At 37.0% G+C, this 16328-nt stretch overlaps 2 protein-coding genes across 4 annotated transcripts; one reads left to right on the top strand and one right to left on the bottom strand.

Moving 5' to 3' along the window:
- Positions 1-348: 348 nt before the first annotated feature.
- Positions 349-8380, top strand: LOC119193626. Of its 3 annotated transcripts, XM_037447266.1 has the most exons (5): positions 358-602; positions 4820-5040; positions 5389-5584; positions 5623-5825; positions 8092-8380. In XM_037447266.1, exons 2-5 carry the CDS (start codon positions 4962-4964, stop codon positions 8370-8372), a joined length of 759 nt encoding a protein of 252 aa, XP_037303163.1. In that variant the 5' UTR covers positions 358-602; positions 4820-4961; the 3' UTR covers positions 8373-8380. The 3 variants fall into 3 exon arrangements, 1 of the variants encoding a protein (XP_037303163.1); XR_005114007.1 differs by lacking the exons at positions 358-602; positions 4820-5040 and adding an exon at positions 2442-3023 and having other exon boundaries at positions 5389-5825; positions 8092-8121; XR_005114008.1 differs by lacking the exons at positions 4820-5040; positions 5623-5825; positions 8092-8380 and having other exon boundaries at positions 349-602; positions 5389-5526.
- A 77-nt stretch (positions 8381-8457) lies between these two features.
- Positions 8458-14393, bottom strand: LOC115455131 (another transcription unit protein-like). The gene is made up of 11 exons (XM_037447259.1): positions 14212-14393; positions 13534-13630; positions 12625-13254; positions 12457-12545; positions 12129-12305; positions 11736-11893; positions 10978-11192; positions 10510-10672; positions 10032-10247; positions 9535-9694; positions 8458-9244 (listed from the first exon to the last, which is right to left on the bottom strand). The coding sequence occupies exons 1-11, from the start codon at positions 14240-14242 to the stop codon at positions 9048-9050; spliced, it is 2133 nt and encodes a 710-aa protein (XP_037303156.1). The 5' UTR covers positions 14243-14393; the 3' UTR covers positions 8458-9047.
- Between the last annotated feature and the right edge of the window lie 1935 nt (positions 14394-16328).

Raw genomic sequence — 16328 nt, 5'->3', positions numbered from 1 at the left:
CGCGGGCCACTATGGCGGGTTTTATAGGTCACTCTCAGGGCGGATATAAAATATATCCTACCACCATAAAACTACTTACATTTTGACTCTAAATCTAAACCCGTGATATAAAAGCTATTTATCGTAATATACGTACTCTGTTGCATTCACTAATATCTAATTCACGTCATATGTTCAACGTTTCATTCAGTTAATAATAAAACGTGAAAACTCACATAATCGTCGCGCGGTATCAGCCTGCTTTTCATATCAGTCTAAGCATTGGAATCATGAACGGCAGACATTTCTTGCTAGTCTGCAACGCGCTTCTGTTGCACGCCGTCACCATTAGCATAGACAATCGTGTTGTGTGTACGTACCTAGTTTGTTTTTGTGCGTAAAGGCAAAGGAAAGGTGTTTGTGTGAATTAGTGAAAATACTAAAAATATATTTTAAATGAATATTATTTTTCTGATTTTGAATTAGATGTAGTTATACTTAATTATAGGATGTTGTGTTCCGTGATTTTTGCCTTAAGTATATGTTTACACGTCTAATTAATTTATTTTGAAAGAAATCTCTACTTGTTTACATTTAGTTTCCCCCTTCTGCATTGCTAAAGGGTTTGTATCACTAAAACAGATAATTTAAAATAAACATTTTAATAATTTGAGTAGTAAGTCCGTGAAGCGATTTTTCAATAGTAAATACTGTGACATATATTGCGTCCATATTTATAAAAGCTTTAATTCCACATACACAAATACTTTAATAGGGGACCGGACAGGTATTACCAAAAAATCTGAAATTGAGTTTAAAGTAAAGTTTGTAATATTAAAAATATTATCTCATATTTGTTTTTGTAAAAGAGTTGTGGTTTGTATTTTTAAATCAATAAATAAAATACAATAATTATAATATTTTTAGTCTATTCTTTACGGCAAATGAAACACCAATCACGGCGCATGACGTCACACGTGGGTAAAATGTAAACAAACAGACGTCATCTGGATGTCATACCGCGTTGTGTTATTTTAATGCTTTAAAGGTGTTTTTTGACACAGAACTGCTCTAATAATTAATATTAATTTATACGGGACGTTGTTACTATCTTCCAGCTTAACGTTTACAGATTGTTTAATCGCTAATCATAATGGACCGCAAAAAATATCGTTGGTGCGTCGTACCTGAATGTAATAATACTTCGATATCTTTACCAAACAAATTATTTATTGATGTACCACGAAAAGCAGATATACGAATAAAGTGGTTGCAGTTAGCAAGACGAACCTACGACGGAATGTCTGCAGACTCACCGATTTAGTTCTGTGAGGATCACTTTGATGTATGTAAATAAAAATAGTGTTTCGGTTTAAAATAAATCGATGAATATTTCAATTAATTAAATCATTTGTACTTCCAGGGAGGTTATGGTTATGAGATGTATTTATTTATGTTTTAGCTGCCACATGATATGGAATAGAATATTTATTTATATAGAATTCTGGTTGTTACACAGTAACCTGACATTGCCTGAGAGTCTATGCAGTGTTGCAAGATCATAATTTCTCTTTACCCCAGGATTATTTGGAATTTAAAATTTTACCCAACCAATCATAAATAATTCGGTACTTTTTTTTTATATCCTTATCTATGCAGACGCCACTTCTTTCTTCACTTCCACTTCAATAATTATTAATTTAATTATCTCATTTTATTAGGAACAACCAGCTGTACACGAAAATTGTATTGAATAAAAAATTATAATTGTTTCATGGCCTACAATTTTGTAGGGAACATCTTTCTCTAAGCTCAATATTTATTACAATACCGTGAAACAATAGCTTTAATACCTTAACTCGTAGAATTACCCCAAAATTACCATAAAAAATACCCTGCTGATTCAGTTTTACCCTAAATCTAGGGTAAATAATCCTAATCTGGCATTATTGAATCACTGTTCAAATGACAAGACTTGTCAAGTTGCTTTATCCACGTATGACGTCACACGAGACGAAATGACATAATGTAGTGTTTGCGCGGGAATTATAGCTATTTAACATTTAGGCATGGTTTTATGTACTTTTTAAGCTTTATTTGTGCAAAATACTATTTTTCTTGGCTATTTATATCCACAATGATCAATTTAAAACACCTTCTGAAAATTTGTCCGGTCCCCTATTGTATGAAGGTAAAATTTTATAAGCATTTTTTCACATGATTGGCTCGGTGGCGTAGTTGTACCGCATGCGCGGTACGACAGCGCTCTGAGGTCCTGGGTTCGAATCCTGGGTCGGGCAAAGTGATATTTGGGTTTTTCTGCTCAGTATCAGCCTGGAGTCTGAAATTTGTGCCTGATGTGGCGATAGGCTCGCGCATCACATCATGGGACGGACTACTTGGCGAAAAGCGGGTGCCTTGGTTGCACCTCTACATACCCCTTCGGGGATAAATGCGTGATGTTGTGTGTGTGTATTTTTTCACATATTTTATGTATGTGTTATTATACAAGCAATAATACCACTATATGCAATATCATTTGTTATATAATGATAAACGTTTTGTTCGCCTGCGTGAAGTCTTTCCCGCCACGAGTCTTTAAAATGTATTAAGCCAGCGCCATCTATTGAAAAAAACAGGTATAAGAATTGTTTCCCATTGGAGCAAATTACCGGAATAAAAATAGCCTGTCTTAATTCAGGACATTGAACCGTGTGCCAATTTTTACCTATCCAATTCCATTCAGTCGTTTTTACGTTTATTTCTAACAAACAAACAAAAATGCAAACATCGAAACATATTCACAAACTTTAGCATTTTTATAGATAAGATAAAATAGTAAGAAGTAAGATTATAATCGGTTTTACGTTCCTACGCATGATATTCAGTGTTCTATAACAGTTCATTTTTTGTGATAAGTTAAAAGCATTGACAACATTTTATTTATTTTTGTTGCAATAATATGTATGTACTTAATTTTAATAAAATGAAAATGATTCGTCGTTTATTATCACAACTTATTACATATTAACATTGTAAACAAGGTACTTACACGTTTTTATTTATTCTATTTAAAAGACACCATCGTCAGTTAAACAAACAATGGATATACAAAAGTGTAACTACGTAACTAACGTACTATTAACAATATAATATACTCGTAGTGTATAATAAGTAATAAATTGGCATGGCAATAAATTATTAACACAGTGCCATGAACAGTATTTATCTATATAAGCAGGAGCAGGGACACGATAATTCTCGAAAGTTTTATAATGTATTATATCCTTGTTGTATTGTATCGGCCTATAATGTCCTAATGTTGGGCAGAAGTTTTTCAAAACAACAGTTTCTATGGATTTACTTTCAGTTTCTTCGCGTGTTTTCATAGCCTTCGTATGACATTCATTTTCATTGTGTTTCCGTGTATCACCACTATACCCTATCTCACAATTAAGCCACTCTTTAAAAGCTTGAATACCCGTTTTTAATCAAAGCTAGCCGGTACCTATCTTTTGCATTCTTCTTAGCTTCTGATCTTTAAAACACAGCCAATAAAAAATCTTTTTATTAATATTTATTTTATTCGAAACTTACACTTCTTTATTTTACATCTACGGTTCCAGTAACATATAGTATTTTTTTTTGCTTTGTTTGACGAGACTAGCTTGCCCTTCGCCTGATAGTAAGCGATACGACCGCCCATAAACAGCAGAAACACCAACACCATGAATCACAAACAATCCCGGATCTTGATTTTTTTGGAAACGGGGCAAAATCTGGATCATGCCGCCCCCGGCCACCTTTTTTTTTAACTTTGTCATCATCATCATCATTTCGCGCCGCGCGGGAAATAATTTATGTGTGTAATGTTCAGGATGTCTCAGTAGTTAAAGTTTACATTTGCCGCCCTCTGCCAAGTTTGGATTTACCGCCCGGGGTATGGGCCCCGGCTTGCGCCCCCATAGATCCGGGGCTGATCACAAAGTATTGGTTGGTATTCCACTGCGCTCGCCATCCGGAGATATGACATATTAAGTCTTATTATGTCCAATACTTACACCGGCTACAATTTTTTTTTTTTAAAAGATATGCATGTTGTTTTAACAACATAATTTCAGTGACCCATTATAAAAATTATGAAGAATTTGTATATTGCCTTATATACAAATGTGTGTACAGCCCAAGTGATTGTTTACATTTTCCTCGCACTATGAATAAATTTTAAACAACATAATAACTTTACAAACGCTCGTCATGGAGTATACCGTAATAGATTTGCTTGAAGGTCTTCAGAATATAAAATTAAACTACAAATGAGGACGAAGAAAAATCTCACCTAAATCGGGGAACAATCCATACTTACCTTATTAATATTGTAAATACAAAAGTTTTTAAAAGTTTTGGTTTGTATGTTAGTTAGAAGTAAATGCAGTAACAACTGAATGGATTTGGATATTTGCGTGCGAATAGATCATGTCCTGGGTTAGCACATAGGCTACTTGCATCTCGGTAATTTGCTCCCATGGGAAATTATAATGGATTTATTAAATCTAGTTTTTAAATACATGGCGCTGGCATCCTAGTGTTTTGAGGACTTTTGTAGTCGGAAAGCCTATACACGCGGGCGAAACTGCGAGCTACATCTAGCTATATTATAAATGCTAAAGCAACTCTGCCTGACTATTTGTCTGTTACGCTTTCACGGTTTAACTATAGAAACGACTTCTATTAAATCGACTATAGAAATAGTTTGAGACCCTGGGAAGGACGTGGACGAGATTTTATCCTAGGAAAATCTGTAGCGGGACTTTTAAATCTAAAAAACTTTTTCACGCAGGCGCAGCTTCGAGCGAAAACCATTACTAAGTGATATACCGCGAGCAATGACCATTACTTTTATAAGTGATATAGATACAACTAGGCCAGCGAGGCTGTCGCACAATATTACATTTATTATTATTCTCATTTGAGAAATCGAGATGTTTAGACGCACGGCCATTCTCAGTTCAGTAGTTGCACGGATGTATCGAATTATTGAATCATTACCAGTACTACTAGGTAATTTGCTGTGGAACGAATGCCGTTACATGACCATTTACATTCGTTTCAAAACAAATATTTGTAAATGAGTATAACAATAAATATAGAAACAGACGTGACGCTGTGATTCATTGGAACAATTAATTATAAGTAGACGTTACTTGATTATATTTCGTTCTGTTTCATTTCTATAGTAGTTGCCTAATGAGTAATGAACTAGGAGATCAGGTTCAAAACCAGGAGCTGATCCATAGTTATTTTAGCTTGTTTGACGAACCAAATGCTAATCTAATAGTATGCCTATCTACGTCAATAACAACTAATTCCGGATTGACATTATTAAATTCACACTTTATCCTATTTCAGCAAACTCAAAAGTGGAATTGTCACCGCTCTTCATAGCCTGCGGGCTTAACGACATCATCACGATTTCAGCACCAATGGTAGACAAAAATGCTCTATATTACTTGACTAAACCCAATGGAGATGTAACAAAAATCGATATACAACAACCGAGCTATATAAAGAGGAAACACAATGATCTTTATAATGATGAAATAGCAGTTAAACATGTAAAAGCAGATGCAAGGCCGATCGTAACACCCTAAACAACTACCAAATATTAAACGTTAAAGATAAAAGATTAAATGAATTGGAAATGGAAGAGAGAATTGAATCTAGTGATATAGTTATAGGTCCTTTGACAGAAGACGATCATGGTAATTGGGTGTTAAGCGTTTATCACAAGGACTTGGATGGGAACTGGATTGAACTGTTTCAAGTGATTACTATAGAAATTGTTGGTAAGTCTGAATTTATTTTGAAAATTTTATATTTTTCTTAGTATTTCCCCGGAGTTTGGAATTAGTGTCCGTTTTGGCGATAAGCTCGCCCCCTATCGCATCATTGGAGGGAACTGAAATACACCTACCAACCATACCACTTCGGGGCCTTTGAGAACAATGGATGGATTGACATTCTATACTATAGTCAATTTTACTTATCAATACATAGTAAGAATATTTATTTGTATAAAGAATTTAGATATTTTTTCAATTATCAGATAGTATCGGTTGAATAATCTTGTAATTATTGTTAAGAAACTGGCGATACTAGTATAATAAGTAAATATTTAATTCAAAAATATCTGCCGCGCAAATTCTTATATTTCGTTTCCATGCTTGGTATAATATAGCATTCCTATTATTCCCTTTATATTGATGAACGCATTAAAATACGAAATAATTAAATTAACATTTAAGTAATTTAACGTTCGTGAATAACATGAATATTCATAAATTAATGCGCGGATATGCATCTAATGCCATGTTCGACTGGCATACTATTAAATCGTTATATAAGTAACTACAGGATATGATATCGAGGTCTAGAAAGTTCTAGTTCTAGTTGACAAAATGAGGGTTTCTAATTTATGTTTGTATGACGGACATTCCTGAGACCCACAGCGATGGTCGTGGGGTTTCTTAAAACGTTTGCAAGTTGCGCATACGGGCTTAAAATCACGATTGTCCTTATGTGGACAAGCCTTGGTTTCATGTGCCTCGGCACAAACGGCACAAGTTGGTGTTTTAATGGTGCAGAACTTATGCACATGCCCGTATTGTTGGCAATTGAGGCAGCGGACTATCTCCACGTCATCAATAAACCTGCAAGTTGCCCAATCTATAAATAGTTTGTCTTTGGTCGCAACTAGATGTTTTCTCACTTCGAATCAATTTCCACGCCTATCCATTTACGTCCGTGTTCCAAACTACGTCGCCGAACGATTTTTACGGATTTAATGAAATCGTCCTCCTTAATTGGCATTTCATCCTTAATATTTTGCCGATACAAAGCTGTTAAAAACGGTTTTGTCTTCCATTTGAGGATGGGACATCTTTAATTAAAATTCGCGGACGTCGACCTTTTGGTTTCTCTAAACGTAAACCAGCTGATTTTAATGCATCCACCGACTGGAGTTTGTGAATCTGACGTTCGTTGGCAACGCGAAGTACAACGCCAGCTTTCGCGGTTTTTAACGCCTACGATTTGGAATCCGTCGTCGCTAGGTTTAATTGCATTAAACAGCGCCTGTTTCGTGGCAGACGATGACGTGAGATCAGCTGTCCGCTCGCTAGTCGGGTAAGCCACTACGCACGGGAGAGGCGCGCGAGGCTCCATTGCCGGGGCTTGTTTTGGCAGACGGAGCTTAACGGAACTCGCGTAGGTCATTTTGCCGTCCGCTTTGGGTGGAGTAGGACGGGGACAATTCTTGATACCTTCTAGCTCCCGTTGCGCATTGGCTAACTTGGTTTCGTTGCACGATGACTTTAGGGCCAACACCGAAACGATTGCTGTGATGCGCTGAGTAAAGTCCATTATCGCAGACTTATTCGCGACGTTCATACGTGAACCCTGATCATTCACGAGTTCATTTATTTTGGACAAATAATTCGCGGCCTCAGAAACCAAATCGCAATAATTATCCTCTTTTTCAATGTTATCGTCGGACCTAGGCGAAACCGTATTTTGAGATGCGGATCGATTTATTTCCGGTGAAGCATTGATTGACGGCGAATTTTCACTAAAAAGTCGCTTGGGTTTTGCGGAAGAAGGAGATCTCGATATTATTCCGCTTTTACGAAAAGGGTTTGGACCCCGATCAGGCGGGTCGTCGTTATTATTTGGCATGTTAAATTGAATTAAACGCTATTAAAAATACTAAGTTAAATGGCAAATACACGGAATAGAAATACTTATTACCTTTACGGCAGCCGGCCAAGTACCCTCACAATAAAAATAAAAATAAAAGCACTTACCGATGAAACAATTTGATAATTATTTCAAAAATCCGAAATAAAACACTCAAAAACTTACGGACCGTAGTACACAGAACAACACCACACAACCAGAAACAGCCCACGAGCCGATAATCAAACCCTAAACGCAATTTGCACAATTTTAATAATCAGTGCGTAAGTACGTCACCGCACCGCTACTGAAGATAGAGATGGATTTTTTTTCCATATATTGGAAAAGAATAATATGTACGACATTCTTTTTTTTCAGAAAACGTGCCGCCGAGTCTAAGCAACCCAACAATAAGTCTAGGAGATGAGTTCAGACCAAGTTTTGCATATCCTATTAAAAATTTAGAAAGTTGTGAACTCATTGCACCGGGTTCCACGTTCGATCGCTTTTATACCAGAAGCAATATAGAATTTGACAGATGCGGATACGTCATAAACAATGTGACGAAACCAGACGAGGGTCTTTGGACGATCATCGGCGTCGGAAGAATTGTCTATGAAACACAAATTTATTTAAAAATATTAAATACAATAACTTAGCAATTAAATGTAGTTTTTATATTTCTTTCAATATATGCCATTATTTACTGTTACAGGAGGTCAAATTGTTAAGTAAAATACATTATTACAAATTATAATTTATTTACATTTTTGTAGCTCATATAATAGCTACATAGTCTTAATAATAACAAAGAGTCATTTGTTGTTAAGCTCAGTTAGTCACGTGCAATGTCTATAAAATTGTAGTAAATTCTAACGCGATAACAAAACTGATTACAATAACTGCCATGTAATTATGTTAGCAAAATATTTTAAGGTATGAATCTTACCTTACTTAATCAAGAGACCAGAACAAAAATGTCTCCAAAATTAGGGTAGGATTATGGTTTACAGGGATCTTATTCTCTGACAGTGTAATCTCATAACACAGCCGTGTTACGATATCTTCGTGAAATTAACGTAGAATAGTATTCTATTGTCTTAAACGCGACACGTTGCGTTACGTGTCTGTAGTGTACCGTCAAGATACCTTGTGGCATAGAGAACAAGGTCCCGGACGTAATTTTGGCCTGAAGATACTCTGATATAATATTCGAAAGATGAAAAATAAGGCATAACTTTTATAGACCGTTACACGACTACTTGCAACACTCGAAGCCTACAAATACATATTGACCCGGGTATTCTGTTGAAGGCAATTCACAAAAAAGTATCTCAATCGCTCCCACTTCCGCTTCCGCTCCCGCTGGCACTCCCGCTGCGGGCGGGCGTGGCCTCGCCTCCTGCTTTGTCATCGCTGCCTTCGTCGTCAGAATCCTTGAGCGCTTTAGCGCGGTCCTGACGCCGCGCGCGACGCGTTTCGACGTCAGACGCGTCCGATTCTGACGAGTATATGGCTGCACCCGCTGACGCTAAACAAATGATTTTATTGAGTTATAAATTGAATAAAAAAAATCATAAAGTAGAACCAATTGACCAAACTTCCCGCTACTATGACTTTTTATTACGGTATAATTTCTGTAAATATATAATCCAAGTGCAGTGGTGGTTTTACCCGATGCGAGGTTCCTAACAGGGTAAAGAATGGGTCCCTAATTTCAACTTCTCTCACTCTATTAATAGTTTTAGCTAATTGAATTTCAAGTTTAATGTAAAGTCCAGTCATTACAGATTTAGTATTCCAGTAGTAGTGATGCGGTACCTTTCTGTCCTTGCTTGTACTTGTTCTTGATGGCCTGCAGCGAGACGCCGCCCTCGTCTTCGGAGTCGTCGCCTCGCTGCGCCGCGCGTGCGCCGGCGCGTCGCTTGGGTCGAGCGGACACGCGCGACCGCATCGCCGCACGCAACTCCATCTCCTCTTTCTGGAAACAATAATATCTCATATCAACATTTTTGATATGCCAAAAGCAAAAAAACAACTAATGCCTAGTAGCACTTCGCCGACTCCACTTCGATACTGAATCCATACTTATAAATGAACTACTGAACCGATTCCGATGAAATTTGGTATGATAGTTTGGTATGAAAGACCCTGGACCTCCTCACATAAGCTGCTTTTTATCGTGGAAACATACATAACCAGCCTTTCATCCAGGAAAAAATCATCGTAACCGTAGCAATTCGTAATATTATCTAATATTATCTACCCACATTAGAGTAGGACAAGGGAAAAGACGACAGTATAATTATAAACTTTACCTTGAGCTGGTACTTCCTATCCGCATCAGGATCCGTGCCGACCTGCGACAGGATCTTGATAGCGGAGGTCTTCGTGGACCGGTCAGCGAGCGACAGCGTCATCTTGCGGTGAGTGAACGACTCGGTCGAGTGTGGACGGAACGACAGCTTCGTTCGGAACACAGCTTGCCCTTGCAGACCTGTGCCTTGACGCACGAACAGGTGGTTGTGGTCCCCCTGGCATGAAAAAAATATTTTAGAAGACATAAAGATGGTAAAAATTAAAGGAAAACAGAAGTGGGTAAGTGAAGCCTGGCAGCAGTTACTGGCTGTTAAATCATATAGGAGATAAAAGAGCTAACTGATGAGATGCCAGAACAGTTCTCAATAACAGTATATCTAGGTTAACCTGACTATAATATGTAACTGATATTGTTGAATATTATAATAAAGAACCCAGTCATGGACACCAATAACCAGTAATGGACATGAAACTTACGTGCAAAGGCTGTTTGTAAACGTCGAATATCTCGGAGCCGAGGTGCAGCGACATGCTACCATCGGACCATTTCACCATCCGCGCGTTCGACTCCTTGATCGCGTTGCCTTCTTTGTCAAACGCTGTGCGCCATCGAATGGTGTTTTCTACTTTCAACTTTAACCTGAAATTGTGAATCATTAATATTTTAATTGTTTTACCATTCCTTTGAAAGAACATAGAGAAGCAGTGCTTTGTGACTGATAATTATTATTCATGCATAATAATTGCATAAACAATAATTTTGTTTATTCAGTTGTATTAAAAAGAAAATAGTAAAGTACTAATAATCCTCATTGTAAAGAAAAAGTTCGAAAAAGAACTTCTAACCAATTATTACAAAAGCTGGAATCCTCCCTTGCTCCCCTGATGGGTCAAAAGTCAGATATACCCATGCAAACTATAAAGTATGTTCCTAAAACCACTCACCTAGCCCGACCCTCTTCATCCAAAGTTTCTTCTTCATCAATCTCATCTTCGTAAGTGTTCGGGTCGTAAGGCCTGGTCTCTACAGACAAGAAGTTGGGCAGCTTCACGAAATGCAACTCCTTGCCTAGCTCGGTCCAGATCTTGGGCATGTCGACGTCGATACGAGTCTCCGGAATTTCCACTTCTTCTTCTTCTTCGGGCTTTTCACGCGGCTCCTGGATTAATATACATAACATTACACCTTTTCTCTCTTCATGGATAGACAGAGGTATTATCACACCCACATTTCGCTGGCTATGTTGGGTCTATTATTATAGATTCCAGATTCCACATTGATACGAAGCACAAAAACCTAATTTTCCTCGACCCGCGACCTCAGCACGTCAATCGTACCGCAATGTCGCATCGCAGTATGACACACTTAATGTATGGATTGCATAATTTCTTTACACGGTCCGATTAGGGGCATAACTGCCATAAGGCTAGGCAGTACAGTGCAATAGTACTTCCGAGGACAGCGAGCCCACCAGACCCTAATCAGTGACCTACATTTTTAATACCCTGTGAAAACTAGCTACCTACCTACCAAAAACTGTAATCAGGGTCTTTTGGCTCCTGCCCAAGTCCTCGCATTGATTAAGCGAATTGCACACACTGGGCCGGGAGGCCCTTGTTTTCCATCAGGGCTCTTGTTTACCTAGCTACGCCACTGGGTATCATATCTCATATTTACTTTATAATGAGTTTGTACTCATTACCTCATCCCCGCTGCCCTTCCGTTCGTCAGGCGAGCGGCGTCCATCGTCGGATCGCGCGGCGCTGCGCGACCGCGAGCGAGACCGAGAGCCGCGCTTGTCGCTTCCCTCGTCCTCTGTGCTAATGTCTGAAGCATCTCCGAAGAGTGCATCCGCCGTAACTGCAAACGAGATAATCAATATAAAAACATATATTACTTTTCTTTTTTTCAATTTCTGTGGACTAAAGAATCAGGTTTTGGATCCTAAATATGTAACCATGGGTGAGTGTAATTTGAAAGCAATCGTTATATCTTTACGGCGATATAAAAGCAGACGATTAAGCTTTGAACGAACATAATGGAATTACATACAACACATCCAAATCCTTTCTTGTTTGAAGTCTAATAGACTTACCAGTATCACCCTTCTCTTGGTTCTCGTCATCATCAGAGTCTACGAGTTTCTTGGACTTCTTTTTGGGTTTGTTGCTCGTGTCTGAGCCGCTGTCCGAGCCCTTCTTACGCTTCGAACCACCTTTATCGCCAACATCGCTCTCTGAATCTGATAGTACAGAGCGCTTTTTCTTGTCACCTGTAAAGATAGAATAAAACGAAATTATGCATACATTTGCTAAAGATTTTAATCGCTAACAGAATGGTATAAACATAGTTTATACCAATTTGAAACATAATCAAATACTATTTCAGTTGTGAGTTTTAGTTGGATATGTGTTTTTAATTACCTTCAGACACATTAGAGCTCTTTGATCGTGATCTGGAACGACTTTTGGACTTGCTGCGCGATTTTGACCTGGACTGTCTTGAACCAGACCTGAAACGTAAGTTCATATTAGTACAACCATTTACTTACAAGAAACTGTTTTTGTTTAAAATTTTATAACATTGTTTACCTTGAACGACTCTTAGATTCGTTCTTGTCTTGGTTGTCATCAATCATGAGGTTCGGAGAATTAGACCTGCTGTCTTGAACATCCTGCCTTGCAACAGGACTCTTAGATCTTGATGAAGCACTCCCAGATCTAGACCGGGACTTTCTGTTCTTAGGACTAGCGCTGGCTGATTTAGACCTAGACCTGCTTTTAGCTTCACCAGATTTTGGACTGTGCGACCTAGATCTAGGGCTTTGGGACCTCGATTTAGGACTCTGTGACCGTGATTTAGGGCTTTGCGATCTCGATTTAGGACTTTGGGACCTCGATTTGGGTGACTGTGAACCAGACTTTGGTGATTGATCTCTTGATTTAGGACTCGCTGATCGTGACTTGGCACTGCCAGAGCGAGATCTGCCACTAGCAGATCCAGAACGGGACCGCCTTGAGCCACTTCTGGACCTTGACTTTGAGGTTCTGCGCTTTGGGCTACCTGAGGCATGGGATTTAGGACTGGATGAGCCAGATCTGTTTGAAGCAGCAGGAGAATTAGACCTACTGCGGGATACATTAGAAGCATTGGAGGATTTCCTGGATCGGGTTGATTTGGGAGATTCGCTGCCTGACTTGGCCGGACTGCGGGATACTGATCTGAAATACAATAACAATATGTAAATTAACACAGAACTTTAACTTCCATTGTTGTGTAGAATAATATTCTAACCCTACATTACTTATGTTAATAACAAACTATAATCTTAAGTAATTTTATGTGCTTAATGGCCATTTTTGACAAACAACTCCATCTCAATCCTCAAATAAACTATTCAAAATAAGTAATTTGTGGGCCTCTAAAAACCCTCTTATTTTCATCATAAAAGTGATTTGTACTGTTGGAAATATGCAAATGGACAAAAAATTATGACATACCTAGACTGACTGCCCTCTTTACCAGAGGGTGCTGGGCTAGGACTCTTACTGCGGCTGGCACTGGACCCACTGTCCGAATCAGAACCGGTATCTGTGTCTGGAAAGGGAAATTACTTATACACTGATGCCTAAATAATAAATAACTTTCTTGCAATAAAAACACAGATCAACTTAACAACTTGTCTATATTTCACCTAAAACATTTAATCAGTGATTAAATGTATGTTATATGTTTTTTTTTCACTGTGGGAAGTGAACTTATGTTATTCAAACAGATAAATCAAGTTGATGTAGACATCTTAAATCTTTCAGTGAGGCTCTCATTCTTTAATATCTTCAAGATAATCCTATTAATATGAGAAATCTAATATAAATTTTCTGCAATTAACATATTTTTCCATGTCACGCTTATTCGTTGTTACCGTCTTGTCTGATTTTCATTGGTTTCGTTAGCGTATTTGACACCATTTAACAATGTTTAACATGTTATGGCTTACTTGATTATTTAGTGACATATGCATCAAACTTTACAAGAACTCTAGTGTCTAGACTCAACAGTACATGTGTGTACATTCCATATTAGCAACAGATTTTTCAATTTGAATACGATTCATTAAAAAGGGGTCGAAAACAGTGGAACTAAATTAGTATTCGTTTCGAAAAAAAAAACGATTTTACCTGCCCGCGATTTTCTCACTATCGGTGCCATGCTGCACAATCAAATTACTAATTAAATGACAAATCATGCACTAATAAATCATGAGAATGTGTACAAAAACACGAAAAATTATAATATTCAACAATCACAATTTACAAACGTCGAATTAATTTTAGGTTATGTTTGTAAACGTCAAGCTGTGGCACAAACAAAACAGGTAATAGCAGAATAAAATACAGCTCTATGCAAAATAAAAAATATCATTTACCAACATAGAATAACTCAATGAGCAATATTATTTCCAAAGAAATTATTCATAAAATAATATATTATTGAAATAAGAATACAAATCATATTTTATAATAAAATTCCTATAGTTTTATATTGAAAATATAGTAAACAATGTGATAGAATTTCGCTAGATGGCACTGTTCATGAATTATTCAGGGATAAATAATTATGCATTGTAGTACAATGACTACAGGACCGGCGCGGCGACTACTAATTACGAAGCAAATAACCTAACCATCCCACCCTAGCTAAAAAACAGCCTCCTGTCTCAGAAAATACTAAATGATAAGTACTTTAGGAGGAGGTGCACATAATCAACAATTTTAGTGACATTTTTATTACGAAATTAATGGAACCATATCCACATTATAAAAATTTAAGGCAACCAAAGTAGATATATACGTTTTTCCCAAGCTTGCGCGCGGACTGTAGGGAGGTTAAAACCTTATAAAACATCTTTTGTCACCTATCTGCCTATATTTTATACTGAGAACAATGATATTTAAATACTAGTATCATTGACCTAGAATCCGAGACATTCCAACCAGTCGATATAAGTTAGATATAATTATTTACAAGGTACCTAATACATATACATAACATTATATTGTTATACCTATGTATATAAAATGGATAAATTTACAAAGTTACGATCGTAACCAACCATTCACAACGATTATAATTGGATTGGTTAATAGAAACGTCGAATTTATGTTTAAAATATCAATGACGTTTTACAAATAGACGCGGCATACACTAACAAAATGGCACAAAAAAACGGCGCACTATGTGCTATAGTCACGTACCTGTCCATATAATTACCAATTGGCTCGAAGAAGGAATAAAAAGATGCAGCACACATTCGTTAGAAAAGGATATATATACATCGACAGTTACGTAACAACGTTAGTGCCGCACGCTCATTGGCCAAAGCGCGTGTGACCTACAATCAGAGAAATTTGGGGAAAATTGGACACTTCATTTTAATAAAACAATTTATTGTGTGAACAGAGAAACATTTATTTTAGACAGTAAGGTGAACTATATAAATAAATATATTCATTGCTTTAAATGCTCTATATACGTAAAACTAGGTATACAAAAATTCTTTAAGATATAATATATCATCGTCTCCATCATAAAACTCTAGTTATTTAGCGCCAGCGTGTTTACTTTATATAAACTTCAAACAAACTTAATTTATTCCTTTTTTGTCTTTTATAATCAGTTTTACAATCTATATTAGTTTTGTGTGCGAAATGTAAGCGAACATTAATGAATTTATCTATAACAGCGCGGATAAGGTGTAATCTATGATTAAACGTCGGGTTGTGCTCTAAGGAATGAACATTTAAAGACTGAAATACGTCGTTACAACTTACAAACGATTTAAAAATCCGATTTTTAATAATTTGAATATCTTTGACATTAGGAATGATTATGTGACCTTTTGCTTTAATGTGATTTTTAACATTATTTTTGGTTACGTATATGTCACTCTCTAGGAAATGATCGGAACAGACAGTAGAATATGTAGTTAGTATCCAATCATTCTCACACCTTTGAGTTCTAATCACACACAACCATTTTTCTTTTAGCAGTCAATCTTTAGGGATTCTATAATTCAAACAAAAGCAGAACCGTAAATATTTACAAGTATTTGATGTATTTTTAAATTAAACTATTACCTAAATACATGATTTTATTTCATACCGTGTTATTATATTATAAAACAGAAATAGTAGGTTTATAAAGCCTGAGACAGTCATTACCCATCTTCCCCTAGCAGCTCGCATTGACATGGCGCGAGCGTCGACCGCCGTCGCCATGACAGTCGAATAAAATT

This window comes from Manduca sexta, chromosome 6, assembly GCF_014839805.1.
Source record: "Manduca sexta isolate Smith_Timp_Sample1 chromosome 6, JHU_Msex_v1.0, whole genome shotgun sequence".
Taxonomy (NCBI): domain Eukaryota; kingdom Metazoa; phylum Arthropoda; class Insecta; order Lepidoptera; family Sphingidae; genus Manduca; species Manduca sexta.
Note: the sequence above shows the minus strand (reverse complement) of the source record. Positions and strands in the feature narration are given on the sequence as shown.

Bases quoted from the DNA above. Each gene is read 5' to 3' on its own strand.
- LOC119193626 (XM_037447266.1), top strand. From the start codon at position 4,962: ATGTTTAGACGCACGGCCATTCTCAGTTCAGTAGTTGCACGGATGTAT. The intron at 5,041-5,388 runs GTAATTTGCTGT...ATCCTATTTCAG, and splicing joins ATCATTACCAGTACTACTAG to CAAACTCAAAAGTGGAATTG. The intron at 5,585-5,622 runs AGTTAAACATGT...GGCCGATCGTAA, and splicing joins CTTTATAATGATGAAATAGC to CACCCTAAACAACTACCAAA.
- LOC115455131 (XM_037447259.1), bottom strand. From the start codon at position 14,242: ATGGCACCGATAGTGAGAAAATCGCGGGCAG. The intron at 13,255-13,533 runs GTATGTCATAAT...ATTGTATTTCAG, and splicing joins AAAGAGGGCAGTCAGTCTAG to ATCAGTATCCCGCAGTCCGG. The intron at 9,695-10,031 runs GTAAAGTTTATA...TATTGTTTCCAG, and splicing joins ATAGGAAGTACCAGCTCAAG to AAAGAGGAGATGGAGTTGCG.